The 17,064-nt window shown below is 37.2% G+C and overlaps 1 protein-coding gene across 1 annotated transcript; it reads left to right on the plus strand.

The window, feature by feature from the left end:
- On the plus strand, nt 3,836-16,043 carry LOC109821825 (ATP-dependent RNA helicase DEAH12, chloroplastic-like). The gene is made up of 3 exons (XM_020387980.1): nt 3,836-4,354; nt 4,431-7,569; nt 14,687-16,043. The coding sequence occupies exons 1-3, from the start codon at nt 3,836-3,838 to the stop codon at nt 15,907-15,909; spliced, it is 4,881 nt and encodes a 1,626-aa protein (XP_020243569.1). The 3' UTR covers nt 15,910-16,043.

Genomic DNA, 17,064 nt, shown 5'->3' on the forward strand with positions numbered 1-17,064 from the left:
GTGTGTTCTTGCTGTGGATTTGGTTTGCATATTGTTTTGGTTATAGTTCTAGTTATTTTCTGTTGCCCTAGAAAGCTTCGCGCCGCGCACAACAGCGAATGGCGATCGTGGAAGTCGAGCGTTTCTTATTTTTTACACCATGCAAGTATGTGATCCGATGGTGGTGAGTCGTCTTGGCCCGTGAAAGGCAGTGGTGGCTGTACACTCCTATTTGATCTGCTTGAGCTAGCGGGGGCGGGAAGGGGGGGGGGGGGGGGATAGAGAGAAGTTTTGGATGAGGGAGGTGTTTATGAACTCATATAGGGGAGGCGGTTATGAGATGCAGGAGGCCGAAGGGATTTGAATTTAGCGGGAATGAAGAGAATAAGTATTCAATAATAATGCGTTAATTACAATTACTTTAACAATTAATTACCTATGATAAATTTTGTTTAGTCTCATGATCTCATCCGATAAAGCCAACCATCCGATAAAGCCTACCACTGTCGAACCGCTCACAACGTGTCATCCTCCTCCCCTCACAAGAAGTCGGGTCTGTCCCTTGCCTTCAAAGTCTGTGCAGACTCCTCAGGAACTTCCTGGCCAACCTTATATCAAATTTCTAGTTAAAACTCTAATTGAAAATTTAAGAATTAATCATAATTGTTGGTAGGATCACAATTGCTGATTCCCACTGGTCTCTCTAGTGGTGATTCTCGCAGATCTACGTAGGGTTCTAGGTAGTTGGTAATTCTCGCGGATCTCACTGGCGGTGAGATCACCAGCGCTGCTTTAATTTGGTCCCGTCCTAGTACAGAGAAACAATCTGATGAGAAAATAGGTTGGGTCTTCCTCCCCCTTCTTTCTTCACTATCTGGCTCTGATGCCCAACAATAACAGTACATGTATATAGGGGGCGTATATTCAACAGGTCTCGCAGTCCTTGTAACACATTGACAGTCGCATGAAAAAATGTAGGTCACAAGTATAATAACAAGGAGACAACTTTGTCAAAGTGCTAACAATTAAGTTTAGGGGTAATAAGTAGCTAACTCTTACAGTGAAGGAGGTGTATTCTTCAATTAGTACTAATTTTAAATGCGTACTTATACCGAGTTTCACTATGCTTTAGCAAAGATGTGATACATTCTGTAATACTACTGTCTGTTGCATTTAGCTAATTAAACGATTAACAGGAGTAAGACCAGACATATTAAGAAGAGACAAAGCCTGCTAGATCATATCAGAAACAAACTACCTATCAGAACGATTGAAGGCAGGAAGTCAATAGCTGTTAACCCTGAATACAAAGTTGTAGCGTGTATCACCGAAATTTGTACAGTGTTTAGGAAAGTGATATTAAGAGGAAGGGTAGCACTAGGGGCACACCCCCAACCACATCCCAAACAACACCCCCCTCTCTCATATGCTACAGTGCACCGGGTCCCACATGAGATTTTAAAAATTTTAAAATCCCATGTGGGGTCCGGTGTACTGTAGCATATGAGAGAGGGGGTGTGGTTTGGGATGTGGTTGGGGGTGTGCCCCTATCATTTTCCTAAGAGGAAATAATAGATTGAGAGGAAAGATCCAAGATCTAGCAGTTCGAGTACAAATAAAAGATCCACCATGACATGTCAGATACAGACCTCACTGATGGTTCTCGCGGATCTCTAACATGTTGCTCTCACAACAACAAAATCCACTTAGCAGATGTAGATATTCTAGATGAGTTATGTATCTACAATTACCCTAGGCAAGTGAGTTATAATAGCATTTTTTTCACATCGTTTAGGATAAGATTTGATAGGGACCTTGTATCAAAGAGAGAAAAAATATATTTAGAGCACATAGTGAAATATATCATAATCTTGTTCTTCTAAATTCGTAAGAAAATAATTCTTTATACTTTCAATTTTACTTCTATGATACAGTGAATGGGGTATAAAATTGAATGAGAATATTAGATAATATAAATATGAGTGAAACAATAACTAAAAGTTAATGTGAATATGAGTCAAACCACAACTAAAAGTTTAATGGACATATTACAAGTAAATTCATATGCAAAATTCTTTTACGAATTGAATGATTACCCATCTTTTGAAGACTTCAAGATACTAATAAATAGAGGTGTTGTATTAGATTAATGTGTTTATAACTCACAAATAATAGATCACGTGACCACAATCTGGGTTGAAGGAAACAATGATAATATTTTATTTAAGAGAGAGATTATTGAGTTGATCAATCCCCAAAAAAAATTTATTTCCTTTTTTTTATTTTTACTCTATTGTTATCAATTTAAATAATCACGATATTCAACCACGTGCATTACACGTGCATTTCAACTAGTTACACTAAGGGCCTGTTTGTTTGCACGAAAGTAGCAAAGAAGTAACTGAAGTAGAGGAAGTTTCTCCTAGTTCAAGCAAAAAATTATGTTTATTTCTCTGAAAAGACTACTTCATCTACTTCCATAAATGCAGATGTGGCGTCTAGGTGGCACTCTTACTTCCTAAATTTTTTTCCGCCCTTAAAAGCTCAGAAGTAGAGGGGAAGTGGATAAAAAATGGGGTCCACTTAAATTAGAGATTTACTAAGGGCAAATGATCTTAAATAATATATCCAATTTCTATCAAAACAAACAAATAAATAAAAGAAGATGATGAAGTACTATTTCCGCTACTTCTAAAAATATATGAAACAAACAAAATAAGTACCACTTCCGCTACTTTTTACTTCATAATTGAGGAAGTTACATCTTTAATCCACTTCTTACTTCTAATAGTTACGTCCATCCAAACGGGCCCTAAACTCGCATGAACATTCTGTGTTTTGCATTAAACCTCTATTCAAAACGGCAGTAAACAGTCAATAAGTTTTTGGAATTACAGAAAACCCCTATAAACTTTCTGAATTTTATAGACAACCCCCATAAATTAGAAAAAGGGTTGACTGTGAACGGACCCTGAGTAATATCACCTAATAGTAAAGAGACCCCCATAGTTTTATTTGTTACAGATAGACCCCATGTGGTTCTACTTGTTGCAAATAGACCCCCTGAATGAAATTTTTTTTTACTCTTAAAATGGTTGAAAATGTGTGAGGAGGTGGATAGACCTCCTATAGTTCTATTAGTAATGATAGATATCTAACTGTTAGCCTTTTTAAATTTTAAAAGAGCCGAAAAATTCACTAATCGGGTTTATTCACACTTGGGCCAATACTACAGGACGTTTATTGGCAACAATAGGGGTTCTATTTGTAACAACAGAAGCAAAGAAGTCTCTTTGTAATTGGGTGATACTACAGGGATCTGTTGGCAATGAACCCCTTAAAAATATATATAAAAGGCGTTTTGAATGTTCATGGGGTTTAGTGTGTAATTTACCTAATAGTTCACGGCGTATTCTGCAAAAGATATTGGGGGTTTAGTGTGATTGAAGTTCATGGGGTTTAGTGTGTAATTTACCCCGAACAAAAACCCTCCACCAAATTCCTCCCCCCTCCCCCCAAACCCCGGCTTTTCTCCCTTCTCCCCTCTCACCCAAAAACAATCGAAACCAAACTAGGTTAGGGTTTGCAACACCCAGTTCTGCTCCTACACATCCACCGCCCGCATCACTTCCGCACGTTACGCCCTAACCCCCACCCACCGCCCGCCTCCTCCGTCGCAGTCTCGTCTCTCTCAATCGCCACTCTCGAGACCGAAGCCCTCGCCCCGGCGATCATTGACACTCACGCCTCCCTCCCCACCCCCCTCAAAGGACCCCCTCTTCTTCCCCTCTCGCGAGAAAAGAACAGTCGCCAAGCTCCTTCTCCTCCCTCTCCGACGCCCCGACGCGCGCTTCCTATGCCCGCCGCCTCGACGGGCTCACTTCCTCGTGCCGGGAGTCGAAGCCGTTTCGTCCGCCGGTTCAAGCGAGGAGCGCGCGAAGTGAAGGGGATTCTGATCAAGCATGTCGAGTCGCTTCTCGGCGGCGAGAGCGTGAGCAGGTGTCGGGAGAGGGCTGATGAGCTCGAGAGGGGAATTAGAAGGAAGGCAAGTCTGCTTAGCAGGCCGAAGAGGATCAATGTTGCGAGGGAGATTAAGGACAATAAGGAGAGGTTGGAGGCGGAGTTGGCCACCATTAATGGGAAATTGGGGGAGTTTAAGGTTGCCATGGAGAGTATTTTGAGTTACCTTAAGGAGGGAAAAGATGGGGTTTCGGAAACCGGGGAGTTTGATTTGTTCAAGTTTGGAAGGGATATGGACTTGAGATGCTTGGTCAGGATTCACTCGATAGTGGTGAGGGAGTGCCGGAGGCTTACTGATGGACTTCCCATCTATTCTTGCCGCAGGGAGCTACTGCAAACCATGTTTTTCAATCAGGTATAACAATAAAGGTGTGTTTTTGACAACTGAAATGCAAATATTTGATGTACATTGTCAACTTCCTTTCTCTCAGGTTACTGTTGTGATTGGGAATACTGGTTCCGGGAAGAGCACACAATTGGTGCAGTACATTGCTGATTCTGGCTTAGCTTCTACTGAATCAGTAGTTTGCACGCAGCCTCGCAAAATTGCTGCCATTTCTGTAGCACAAAGAGTTGTAGAGGAATGTATTGGATGCTATGATGATGACAACTTTATTGTTTCTTGTCCTTCATATTCATCTTCTCCAGAATTCAAGTCAAGGATTGTATTTATGACGGATCACTGTCTCTTGCAACATTACATGGGGAAAAGGAGTTTTAAAGGGATTTCTTATATCATCATAGATGAAGCTCATGAAAGAAGCTTGAACACTGATCTTTTGTTGGCATTAATTAAGAAAGAATTGCGCCAGAGTGATTTAAGGGTTATAATAATGTCTGCTACCGCTAATGCAAGCAAGCTTGCAGATTATTTTTATGGTTGTCCTTCCATATATGTGAAGGGGAGGAACTTCCCCGTCAGCATCGAATATGTTCCTAATGTATCTGTGAAGGCTTCTTGGTCTAGAGTTCCTAAGCTATTACCTGATAAGTGCGCTTCATATGTGTCTGATGTTATAATGATGGTGACCGTGATTCATAAAACTGAAGAAGGTGGTGCAATTCTCGCTTTTTTGACCTCTCAAATGGAGGTAGAATGGGCTTGTGAGACTTTCAGTGATCCCTCAGCGGTTGTCTTACCGATGCATGGGAAACTTTCTCATGAAGATCAGAATCGAGTCATGCAAAGTTACCCAGGAAAAAGAAAAGTTATATTCGCCACAAATGTGGCAGAGACTTCTCTCACTATTCAAGATGTTAGGTATGTGGTTGATTCTGGCATGGTTAAGGATAGCAGGTTTGAGCCCTCCACTGGCATGAATGTACTCAAGGTTGGCAGGATCAGCCAAAGTTCTGCCAATCAACGAACAGGCCGAGCAGGTCGAACAGGTCCGGGCAAGTGCTATAGGTTGTACTCTGAATGTGATTTCCTATCTATGAGCATGCATCAAGAGCCTGAAATTCGTAAAGTGCATCTTGGAATTGCTGTTCTGAGGATTCTTTCTCTCGGGATAAATAACGTTCAAGACTTTGATTTTGTTGATGCTCCCGAACCTAAAGCACTTCAAAAGGCTTTGCAGAACCTGGCACAGCTAGGTGCTATTGTGATGAAAAATGATATTTTTGAAATTACCTCTACTGGTTCTCGGTTGGTCAAGTTGGACATTGAACCACGTCTTGGGAAGATTATTCTCGATTGTTTTGGCTGTGGCCTTAAAAAAGAAGGGCTCGTGCTTGCTGCTGTTATGGCAAACTCTAGCAGTATATTCTGTAGAGTTGGCAGTGAGAATGATAAGCATAAAGCAGACTGCCGTAAGCTGCCATTCTGCCATCGTGATGGCGACCTTTTCACCCTTCTCTCAGTTTACAAGGAATGGGAGGAAGTGCAAGAAAGTAGAAGCAAGTGGTGTTGGCAGAATAGCATCAATGCGATATCTATGAGAAGATGTCAGGACACTGTCATGGAGTTGGAAAAATGTCTGCGTTGTGAACTCAACGCTATCATTCCCTCTTACTGGTGTTGGCATCCTAATAGACCTACTGAATATGACAGATTGTTGAAGAAAATTGTACTCTCATCTCTTGTGGAGAATGTTGCCATGTTCTCAGGGTCTGAGCAGCTTGGTTATGAAGTGGCTTTATCCGGGCAACGACTGCAACTTCATCCTTCCTGCTCATTGCTAGTATACGGACAGAAGCCAGATTGGGTGGTTTTTGGTGAAGTTCTATCAGTTGACAATAAATATCTGGTTTGTGTAAATTCTGTGGACTATAAAGACTTGTTAAATATTGAGCATCCTTTATTTGATGTCACACAGTTGGAGAAGCGGAAGATGAGTTCGAAAGTGATGGCTGTAGTTGGCAATAATCTTTTGAAGAGGTTTTGTGGCAAATCTAATTCCAACCTACGAAGTATTATTTCACATGTTAAAGAAGAATGCAGAGATGACAATATCAGTATCAATGTTGACATCGGTAGAAGTGAAATTCAGATATTTGCTACTGCAAAGGATATGGAGAAGGTTTCAGCCATTGTTACTGATTACCTGGAGAGTGAAAAAAGATGGTTGAGAGATGAGTGCATTGAAAAAAACTTATTCCATAGTGGGCATAGAACTCCTCCGACGGTGGCTTTATTTGGTCTTGGTGCTGGAATTAAGCATTTGGAACTCAAGAAAAGGTATCTTACTGTGGAAATATTTCATCCAACTGCATCTGATTTAAATGACAAGAAACTTTTGATGCTGGTTGAACGATACGCTCCTGGAGTAGCTTGCTTTTCCAAACCTTCAGGATCAGAAAGCACAGGCTCAAATAAGTGGGGCAACATAACATTCCTTACTCCTGAATCTGCTGAGAACGCTGCAGCTAAATTGAATGAGGTTGAGTTTTGTGGCTCCTTGTTGAAGGTACTTCCAATGAGAGCAGGGAATCACAAAACATTACCATGCTCTGCAGTAAGAGCCAAAGTTTGCTGGCCACGTAGACGCAGTAGGGGACTTGCATATGTCCTATGTGCAGAGGAGGATGCTGAAATCATTGTTAATGAATGTCGTGCCTTGGCAACTGGGGGAAAATCTTTGAGTGTTGAGGTTGGCAAATTCAGAGGTTGTGTGTTTGTAGCAGGGATTCCAAAAGATGTATCAGAATCAGAAATATATGAGGAATTTGTAAGCTCGTCGACTAGGAGAATTCTCGGAGTTAAACTGTTGAAATATGAGGCAGTCACAGGTGCCCCAGAAGCAACTTGTGCTGAAGCACTTAGAAGAGAAATTGCTCCGTTCATGCCTGACAGGCATTGCACAAATCAACTTTTCCAGATTGAAGTGTTTAGTCCTGAACCGAAAGATCATGCTGTCAAAGCTATGCTAACTTTTAATGGGAATCTACATCTGGAGGCAGCAAAAGCTTTGGAGCATCTCCAAGGGAAAGTATTACCTGGCTGTGAGTCATGGCAGAAGATACAGTGTCAACATGTGTTTTATAGCTATGTTTATTGCCCTGCTCGTATATATGCTGTTATCAGGGAGGAGCTTAATACTTTACTTAAGAACTTCAAGCGTATAACAGGTATGCTTCCTTTAAAATTTTTTAACTATTGTCCCATTGTGAGTATTATGGTAACCTTATAATATTTCTCTTTCCGTTCAATCCTGCAATTTATTTCTAGTAGATATACTTCTTTCTCAACTATATCTCCTCCTGACCTGGAGAGAACATCACTTGATAGTTGATACTATCTGATTGGCATAGTAATAGAATAAGAGTAATTATTAAAAATGGTGACTCCCTCCCAGCTCTCCAAGTACAGAGGAGAAAGTTGGTAGGGGAACATTTCATATACTGATCTACATGTTAGTTTACTTTGGTTAAGCCTTGATGGGTAAAATGGTTTACTAACAAAAATGAGAATCACAATGAAAATACTAAGATTATCAAAAATAAAATAATATCATTAATATGCAATATATTAAAATTTTGCTTTGAAGAAAGCATTAAAATGTCAATACATGTTCAAAACACGCATAGGGAGATGTTATAAAAAAATAGGGGTTTTCTCATCTTTTTTTAAGAAAGTTTCAACTCAAGCAGCAAAATGTGTATTTGATGAAGTGCTTTTTTTCTCACTAGTTTTTATGCACGCGCATTGCACGTGGTTTAATATCAAAATAATTTATTTCTTATTTTATTACTATAAATAAGTTAGATTCATTTTAATTATTAGATTTGTTATAATTTTTATTTAAAAATTATAAAAAATTAATGTAATGGATTTTTGTGCTAAACTGGGATCAATATACTTAACTGAGATATCATAATTGATTTCCGCAGAAAAAAATATCAGCTGACATAATAATATCTTCAAGCAGAATAGTAAAAGAAAATAAATTAAATTGATGCTATATGTCATATTCTAAACTATACTAATACTAAGCTATAGTATGGAGCTAAGGATGAATAACAATATCATTATGAACTATAGTTCTAGCAATAAAAAATAACATTTCTTATTGCATTGAAAATAGAATTACACTGTACTTTTCAATATTATAAGCTCATGCTTTATAATAAACAATCTCAAAAGCATACGAACCACAACGGGTTCACCCCAAATTTGGTGTGTTGGAGTTTTAAAATATGTAGATCAAGTTCAATGGAGCGGATCATCTATAATGTAGCTCAATCAAATGATCATCAATGACTAAAAAACTTAGTGGACGTCCACTTAAGTTGACATAAGTTTCTCTCTCTCTCTCTCTCTCTCTATATATATATATATATATATATATATGAGATCTCAGCCTACATTATTTGATAGACTTAAAATAATAAAAAGACAAAACTAAATATTAATGGTAACTACAATATAATTTTATGTGATAAAAGCAATCACATAAGCATGCAAAAATACTAAAAATTTTGCATGAAAATTCATTCTAAAAATTCCTAATTTTACTCAAAAATTAAGTTATAGTATAAAATATTCAAAAAATATTATCATTTATTCTTTTTATTTTATGTTTTAATTGAGTCAAGATCAATCTTTCTCCACCTTTATCTTTTGATTGGGCAATTCTAGAGTAGCGTCTTCATCATCTATATCAATTGTGATATTATGTTGGAGTTGAATTTTTTGAAATTAATCTCTTCAAATAATGAAGTCCAACACCAAAATCAACCTAATTGTCTTCTGCTCCCCCCTCAAAAACCATAAGCCTAATCCATAAAATGGGTTTGTACATAATGAAGAACAATAGACGATGCCAAAAGACAAAAAAGAAAAAAGAAGGAATTGAATAAGAATCGCTAGGTTTGTACATGATAAAGAGCAAAAGACAAGATAAGAGTCCAGAAATATATTAGGATACACCTGGATCAATTAAATTATATTATTACTCATAATTGATATGCATAAGAGATAAAATGTGTTGACAATCTTAAACTATAAAACAGACTGTATGGGCCCTCTAACATAATTTTTAATGCAAACAACCCCCAAGATTAATTTTAAAAATCTCTTGATTTTGCGAAAGAGTTTGAGTGTAAAGAACAAATGTTAAATTATCTAATCTGATTAAAGTAGGATCATATAAGTTAACCACATACATAAAATTTATTTTAATAAAAACTCATATATAAGTATTATAATTAGCATTAAGATCAAAGAACGTGTGAGATTCTCTTTGACTTTTATACAAACAATATCTATTTAGATAATAATAGTATAATTAAACTTTGTGATCTGAAAAGAAATCAAACATACAATATAATTAATTACTTTAAAATAATCTAATCTAATCTAATAAGAAGAAAATATATGAAAGTACTGTGAAAATTGTTGCAATTTTATAATTCATAATTCTTAAACAATCTAATCTATTCTAATACGAAGAAAATAACAAAGACACATACTTGTTGAAGGAGATAAAAGTACTGTGAAAGCTATTGTAATTTCTTGATCTGAAAAGATCAGATATACAATATAATTAATTGCTTTAAAATAATCTAACCTAATCTAATCTAATAGCAAAGGCACATGCCTATAGAAGGAGATAAAAGTGCTATGAAAATTATTATAATTTCTTGGCTTATATATATTGGTATATGATGTTGCATGTGAGAGGATAACAATTATAAATAAAGTTCTATTTAAATAATAATAGTATAATTAAATTTTGAAACTAACTATGCAGTACTTTGAACTACTTTAATTTTAGTCAGTGAGAGATCGCCACTTTGTGTGTAATTATTAATCATATAGCATGTGAATAATTGTTTGCAGATTTGCATTATTAATCATGTAGCACGTGAATAATTGTTTACGGTTTGATAAATTGATCACATTATATAAGAGCGAGGGGGTAAATTTGGTATTTAATAAATCGTCTAATTAACCTAAGCGTATTGTGAACTACGGTAAATTTGGTATTTAATAAATCGTCTAATTAACCTAAGCGTATTGTGAACTACTTGAATTTTAGTTGGTGAGAGATCGCGTATTGTGAACTACTTGAATTTTAGTTGGTGAGAGATCGTCACGTTGTGTGTAATTATTAATCATATATCATGTGAATAATTGTTCTCACTTTGCAATTATTAATCATGTAGCACGTGAATAATTGTTTGCAATTTGATCATTGATCACATATAAGAGCAATGAGATAAATTTGGTATTTAATAAATCGTCTAATTTACTTGAGTTGCTCTTTCATTTAGGTTTACATTTCAATTTAAACCATATCCTTATCTTCATACTATGTATATCCAATAAGGATTTATCAATTTATCAAGTTACTCTTACTTAATAGATTAGTATTTAAATTCCAATGGTATTTTTGTCTACTAAAAGATTTTTCCGAACTCGTGCTTTTAAAGGGAGTATGATCATGCTTAAACCAATAATATTAGACGTGATGGTTGACAAGGTTGTATTAAAACAAAACCACCAATAAAATATAGCTAAAATCTAAAATTAATTAGCATAAAATCAATAAGTATATATAAATAACAAACCATGTTCAAAGTTTTGAAATTATCTTTTTCAAAATATTACATATAACACATGAAGATTAATAATAGTTATTAAAAGTTAATCAGACTATCGTTTAACTCTTTATTGAGCCAGACCTGTACAAATGGGTATAGTGGTGTTTGGCTATGTCTTTTCTTTAATATTGATGCTTTTAAGAACATGTGATTCTGTGCAGGAGCGGGTAGCCATTCCACACAAATTTATTGTTTGATTTAACAACAAAAGGAGAAAATATCACTTAAAATCTTTTTTTCATTAAATTATTTTGGTGATCCTAAATCGAATAATAAGATGTTTTAATACTCATTATTATACTTCATTCCCCATTTAGATACACAGCTCCTCACGCCATTATTTTCTACTAGGAAAATGAACCAAATTTCCCCTTCTGCTTCCTCCTGTCTGCTCTTGATAACTAACCTGGCTCTGGATTCCTTGTCAGGAAAACCGTGCGGTCAGAAAACCTTTTCAAAGATAATTTGACAGATAGGAAGGCCTACCTTATTTAGTGTGTTTAGCTTCAGCCAAAAACTGTAGTGTAGAGTTACTAGACTGCTTTTTGGGACTTGAAGCCTGCTTTGCCCTTCCATCAACCTCCTTTTTAGTGGCAAAACCAAATCTCTGGTTCACATCTTGCATGAGAATTCATACTATACAATCCAAATTTTGTTAGAGGGTCTTACTTCTCTATAATATCCGCAGTCAAAGGGTATCCACCATATTTCTCATTAAAACATTCTCATACAAAAGCTATCTTAAAAAGATTCATCTTTTTATTATTTCTATATACTGTTGATATAAACTGTTCCAGCATTTGCAGAGTTTCTTCATTTTCTTGTGTTGGTATTTATCTATGTTGCATGGTGTTTTGGCATGCCAATGATGATACAACACTGGCACATGGAAATTCTAGAAAGCACATGCACAGAACTATTGTGGCAATATACGTGTTTGATTGGCTTGACTTCACAAGAGTCTATGCTACGTAGATTTCCATTGCTGATTCAAATAGCATGCTGACATGTTTGTTGTCTTTAGATTTCGAGTGTATTTACTTCGAACATAAATCGTCTTCAACTTCGTCTATCATCTTTTTCTCCCTTCCTGACACCCCAAAAAAAAACTCTATCAATTTTCCATTATTAAATTTCTTCTTTTCTTTGATATTTGTGTGTTCTTATTCTGCACATAACATGTTTCTTATGCATTTTAATCCTCATATAATTTTCATTTCTTGGTTCTTGTGTGAACTAGAAACTATCATATTGAACAATTAATCAAAATTTAGAAGTTCATAGCTATTAAGTCTTTGAAGTTGTCCCTTTGCCTCTATGATTATGTTTTATTATATTATCCTTAAGATGGTTGAATGTGCTCTTGCTTTTTTGAATATCTACATATAAGCTTTGACACTCATAAAAATCATCATACCACATCTTGCCTGTGCTGAGATCTTTTTATCCAATTTTTTATCTATTTTAACCTTTGTAATTTTAAGATATCTATCATGTTTTCTGCCACCAATGATCGTAAACTCTTAGCTGGGCCTCCTGCTTTACTGTTTATCTTACTTTCCGCATCACTATAGATGATAAGATCTGCAATTGTGAAATATCTTCATCGTAAGTTGCAAAAAAAGCCAAAGATTTGAGTGATATCAAATTCCAATGATAATCACATCCTCCTACATTCATTCTAGATCCCCCATGTGATCCAATATGTTTACATTAAATGTTACATAGAGAAACGACTATAGATTTCAGCAATGGAGAGAGAGAGAGAGAGAGAGAGCATTTTAGAAGTTAAAATGAAAATGCATGGGACGCTTTTTCTTTTACGGATGTCTACAAAATATTATAACAGCGAGCATTACTTATTGTAGCTATGTTCTGTATGTTGTCTTCAATTCAGCTGGGTCAGCTAGGATGCATTATTGAAACTATAATATGAGTGCAAACACTTTTTTTTTTGTTTACGTATTGCAAACACTATACTTTTTCCTATTATATGAGAAGCTTTTTTTGTGCCTGTTTAAGAACATACTGCACGTAGGCACCCCTGATCGGTGCCATGCTTTGGCCATGCCAGATCTTTATCCCTATTTTTTATTATAAGTCCATGAAACTTGCTTGCTGGTTGCATTGGGTTAAAACCTCTTATCCCTCTCTCCAAACTTGGCCTTTTCTCTTGGAAAGCTCTCTTCAATCTTGGGCTGATCTGCCCTGTAAGCTTCTTTCTTGGTTATTGTTGGTTCAACATGAGTTTATTATTATTATTATTATTACCAGAGGCAGTGACGGACCTAGGAATTTTTCTTTCTTGGGGGGCCAAAATATATATCATCATATTTCATATTCAACTAAAAGCTGGAGTTTTTGGATTTGGTGTAAGATGTTGTTCACTTTGTACGGGTTGTTCAAGAGATTTTCAAATATTAATCAGTTATAGTTGTTTTCCTGTAACCACCAACTATAAGGTTTTATCCTTTTGCAATCATGACAGTTAACCGCAAAGTACAAATTATGTTTATATCATTGAAATTTATTTCAAATCATAATAAAAAAGAAGCAATAACCCAAAGAAAATATTCTAATTTTAATCTAATCTCAATTATTAATCTCTAAAATTATATCTTTTACCCTAAACCATAGGTCCAGAAGCAATTTAAAGATTTAACAAAACAAATTAATCTATATTACGAGAGAAAACATAAAAAAGATGACAATTTTCACCCTGAGACGAAGTCAAAGAGGTGGTTGACTGTTGTGTGTTCCTCTGCGGTGGAGTGAATAGAGGGAGGACGAAGAATAGAGAGGTCAAATCATGAAGCGTTTGTGACCAAAAAGAATCGCGAAAAAAAGTTTTGTGAAAGAAAAAAAATTAAATCGGCAAAGAGAATAGATTACAAAAGATATTATGATCTGATATTTTTTTATGTGTGGAAAACAGAATGGATTTGGTGTGGATATTTGAAGTTGGGTCTTGGATTTTGTAGATATAATTGTTAACAAACCCATTTCAAGCCTTATTAGCCCACAATCACAAGGTCCAAACCCTATACTACTACTATTTTCTCTTCACTTTTTACCAAACATCTAGGGGCGGCCATGGCCACCCCCCCAGCCCCCCCCCCCCTCTCCCGCGTCATTGACCAGAGGGCTGACATGAGGTTGGTAGTTGCCGTTGAATTTTGTTAATGCTCTTCCTAGGGTTTCATGGAGCTGGAGCAAGTTTTTGGTTGGGGGGAAAGAGGTGGCAGACTGATGTCCTCTTCGTATTCTAATTGGAAGAAAATTTCATGAACTGATTTCCATGCTTGCTTGGTTTTGTGCATAGCGTGCCGCTAACTAGCCTCTCCAATTTTTCAATAATCTTTCCTTTCTTAATTTATTGAAGTCTAAGCCTAAACTTAGGAAAATAGTTCTCATGATATTTCCCTTAGAACCACCAAAAGCATGAATCTTGTAGCTCTGTTACTTTTTTTCCCTTTTTCTTTTTCTCTTCCTTCAATTTAGTTCATTACTGATAAATAAGATGGAGTTGAGTTATCCAAGGAACTTGGTTTTAAAGCCTCTTCAGTATTCTTTAAACCTAATGTTTGATTAGTAGATCTATTTACATATTTTCTTATATCATTTATCTTACTTAATTCAGGTGTGATCTGTACGGTGGAGAAGACCCCCACTAATACCTACAGGGTGAAGATCTCTGCCAATGCTACAAAAACTGTTGCAGATATGAGGAAACCTCTTGAACAACTAACGAGAGGCAAGATTGTAACCCATCCTGGTTTGACCCCTACTGTTCTCCTTTTCCTCGTCACCCGTGAAGGCATCGAACTGCTCCGATCAATAGAACGAGACACCAGTACCTACATCCTGTATGACCGTCAGAATCTCAATGTTAGAATCTTTGGCTCACCGAGCTCAATCACCAATGCAGAGGGCACACTGGTCAAATCACTGCTAGCACATCACGAAAACAAACCTCTGGAGATTCGCCTTCGAGGCCATAACCTTCCCACAAATCTTATGAAAAATATAGTCCAGAGGTTTGGTGCAGATCTCATGCGTCTCAAAGAGAAAGCTCCCGGAGTGGAACTAAGCCTCAACACTCGCCGCCACATTCTTTATGTGAGAGGGAGCAAGGAACTGAAGCAGAGGATTGAAGAGATTGTCTCAGAAGTAGCTCCATCTCTTGGAGTTTCATCTCCACCTGATGCATTGCTATCATCTCTATCTTCAGAATGCCCGATTTGTTTATGTGAGATTGACGAGCCTTATAAGCTCGAAAGTTGCGGTCATGCCTTCTGTCACTCGTGCCTTGTAGACCAGTGTGAATCTCTTGCTCGCTCACGTGAAGGCTTCCCTCTTCGCTGCACTAAGGCTAATTGCAATGAGCCTTTCCTGCTTGTCGATCTCAAATCCTTGCTACCAACCAATAAATTAGAAGATCTCTTTCGGGCCTCACTGGGGGCCTTTGTCGCCTCAAGTAACGGGCGTTATCGATTTTGCCCCTCTCCTGACTGTCCATCTATATACCAAGTCGCCGACGAGGATGAACAACCTGATGCTCTATTTGTATGTGGAGCTTGCTCGGCTGAGACTTGCACTCGGTGTCACTTGGAGTATCATCCTTTTATTTCTTGTGAGCGATACAAGGAGTTTAAGGATGAGCCAGATAAGTCTTTGATGGAATGGAGAAAGGGGAAAATGCATGTGAGGGATTGCCCAGCTTGTGGGCATACTATAGAGAAGGTTGAAGGGTGCAATCATATCGAGTGCAGATGTGGGAAGCATATTTGCTGGGTTTGCTTGGGTGGGTTTAATACTAGTGATGATTGTTATTCTCATCTCAGGGCTGAGAACCATGTTTAACTGATGTATACGGGGTCCGCTGGCTGGTGTACATGTGTATATATGTACATAATATGTGGAGAAAGACCTTTGGATGATATGGTAGCAGAATAATCTTTTTTTTATATACTGTTACATAGTGGGGATTGAGGTTATTTGCACGTGTAGAGCTTATAGATGTTGGACTAGTTCATATAGAAGTTGGGCTTAGCTGTTATGTGATTGTTATGGAAATTGAGTTAGATTAGTTTCTTTGCATCTCTATTCAATTTGGTGGTCAGTAACTGATGTTGATCTTATTCTCTTGAACTGGTAACCAGGTACATGGATCCTACACACTGAATGCATTTCTCTTGAACTGGCTGCTGTATCTGTGTTCTCGATGAGAAAACAGAAGTATCATGGGAAGCGAAGGCCATAAAAATCACCTATTTGCTCTTGGCCCAACAGGACCTAATTTATCAAGGCCCTTGGGCTGGAAGCCTGGACAGCACACTGGATGGCCCCCACTTCAGAGCCTGGGTCAGTTACCAACTCAGGCTACCCACCCGACCAACTCGCTTCAATCTAGGAGTTCGTTGTAAGTTATAACCTTGCACAATTGCACCTAAACCCAAAACTTCAAAAAAAATATTAATTTGTTAACTAAAGAGTTATTTAGATATTAGTCTCCCAAAATTTTATTTTAGTCCCTCAAATCATTGAAATTGTTATGAAGTCCCCCAAATCATTTAATCTTAGACACACTCCCCCCAAATGTCAATTTTCTCTCTCTCAACTCTCGCTTTTATCTTTTATTATAACTCCATTGCTCTCAAGATCAATGCTAAAATCCTCGTCTCGCCAAATCATATTGCGCCCACTAACCCCGGGAAGTTAAAGAAATGTTCCCTCCAATATTGCATACAGATTACAGATGCTGGGCATGGGACTAATTTCAAACAACTTATATGACATAGGGCCCTGTAGCGAATTTGATGGTTAGGAGATTTAAAGGTTGAAATCCTTTGAAGGACTAATATCGAAATACCACCTTAACTAAAAATTATTACCCGGGAAAAACTAAAATCTAAGCGAACTCCCTCTCCCGTAATTAACTCCTCCCGTCCTCCTCTCTTCCGCCTAGATCCCCTCTTACCCCTCTCTTATCGGATCCAAACCCGCCCCCAAAAAATG

This window comes from Asparagus officinalis, chromosome 8, assembly GCF_001876935.1.
Source record: "Asparagus officinalis chromosome 8, Aspof.V1, whole genome shotgun sequence".
Lineage (NCBI taxonomy): Eukaryota > Viridiplantae > Streptophyta > Magnoliopsida > Asparagales > Asparagaceae > Asparagus > Asparagus officinalis.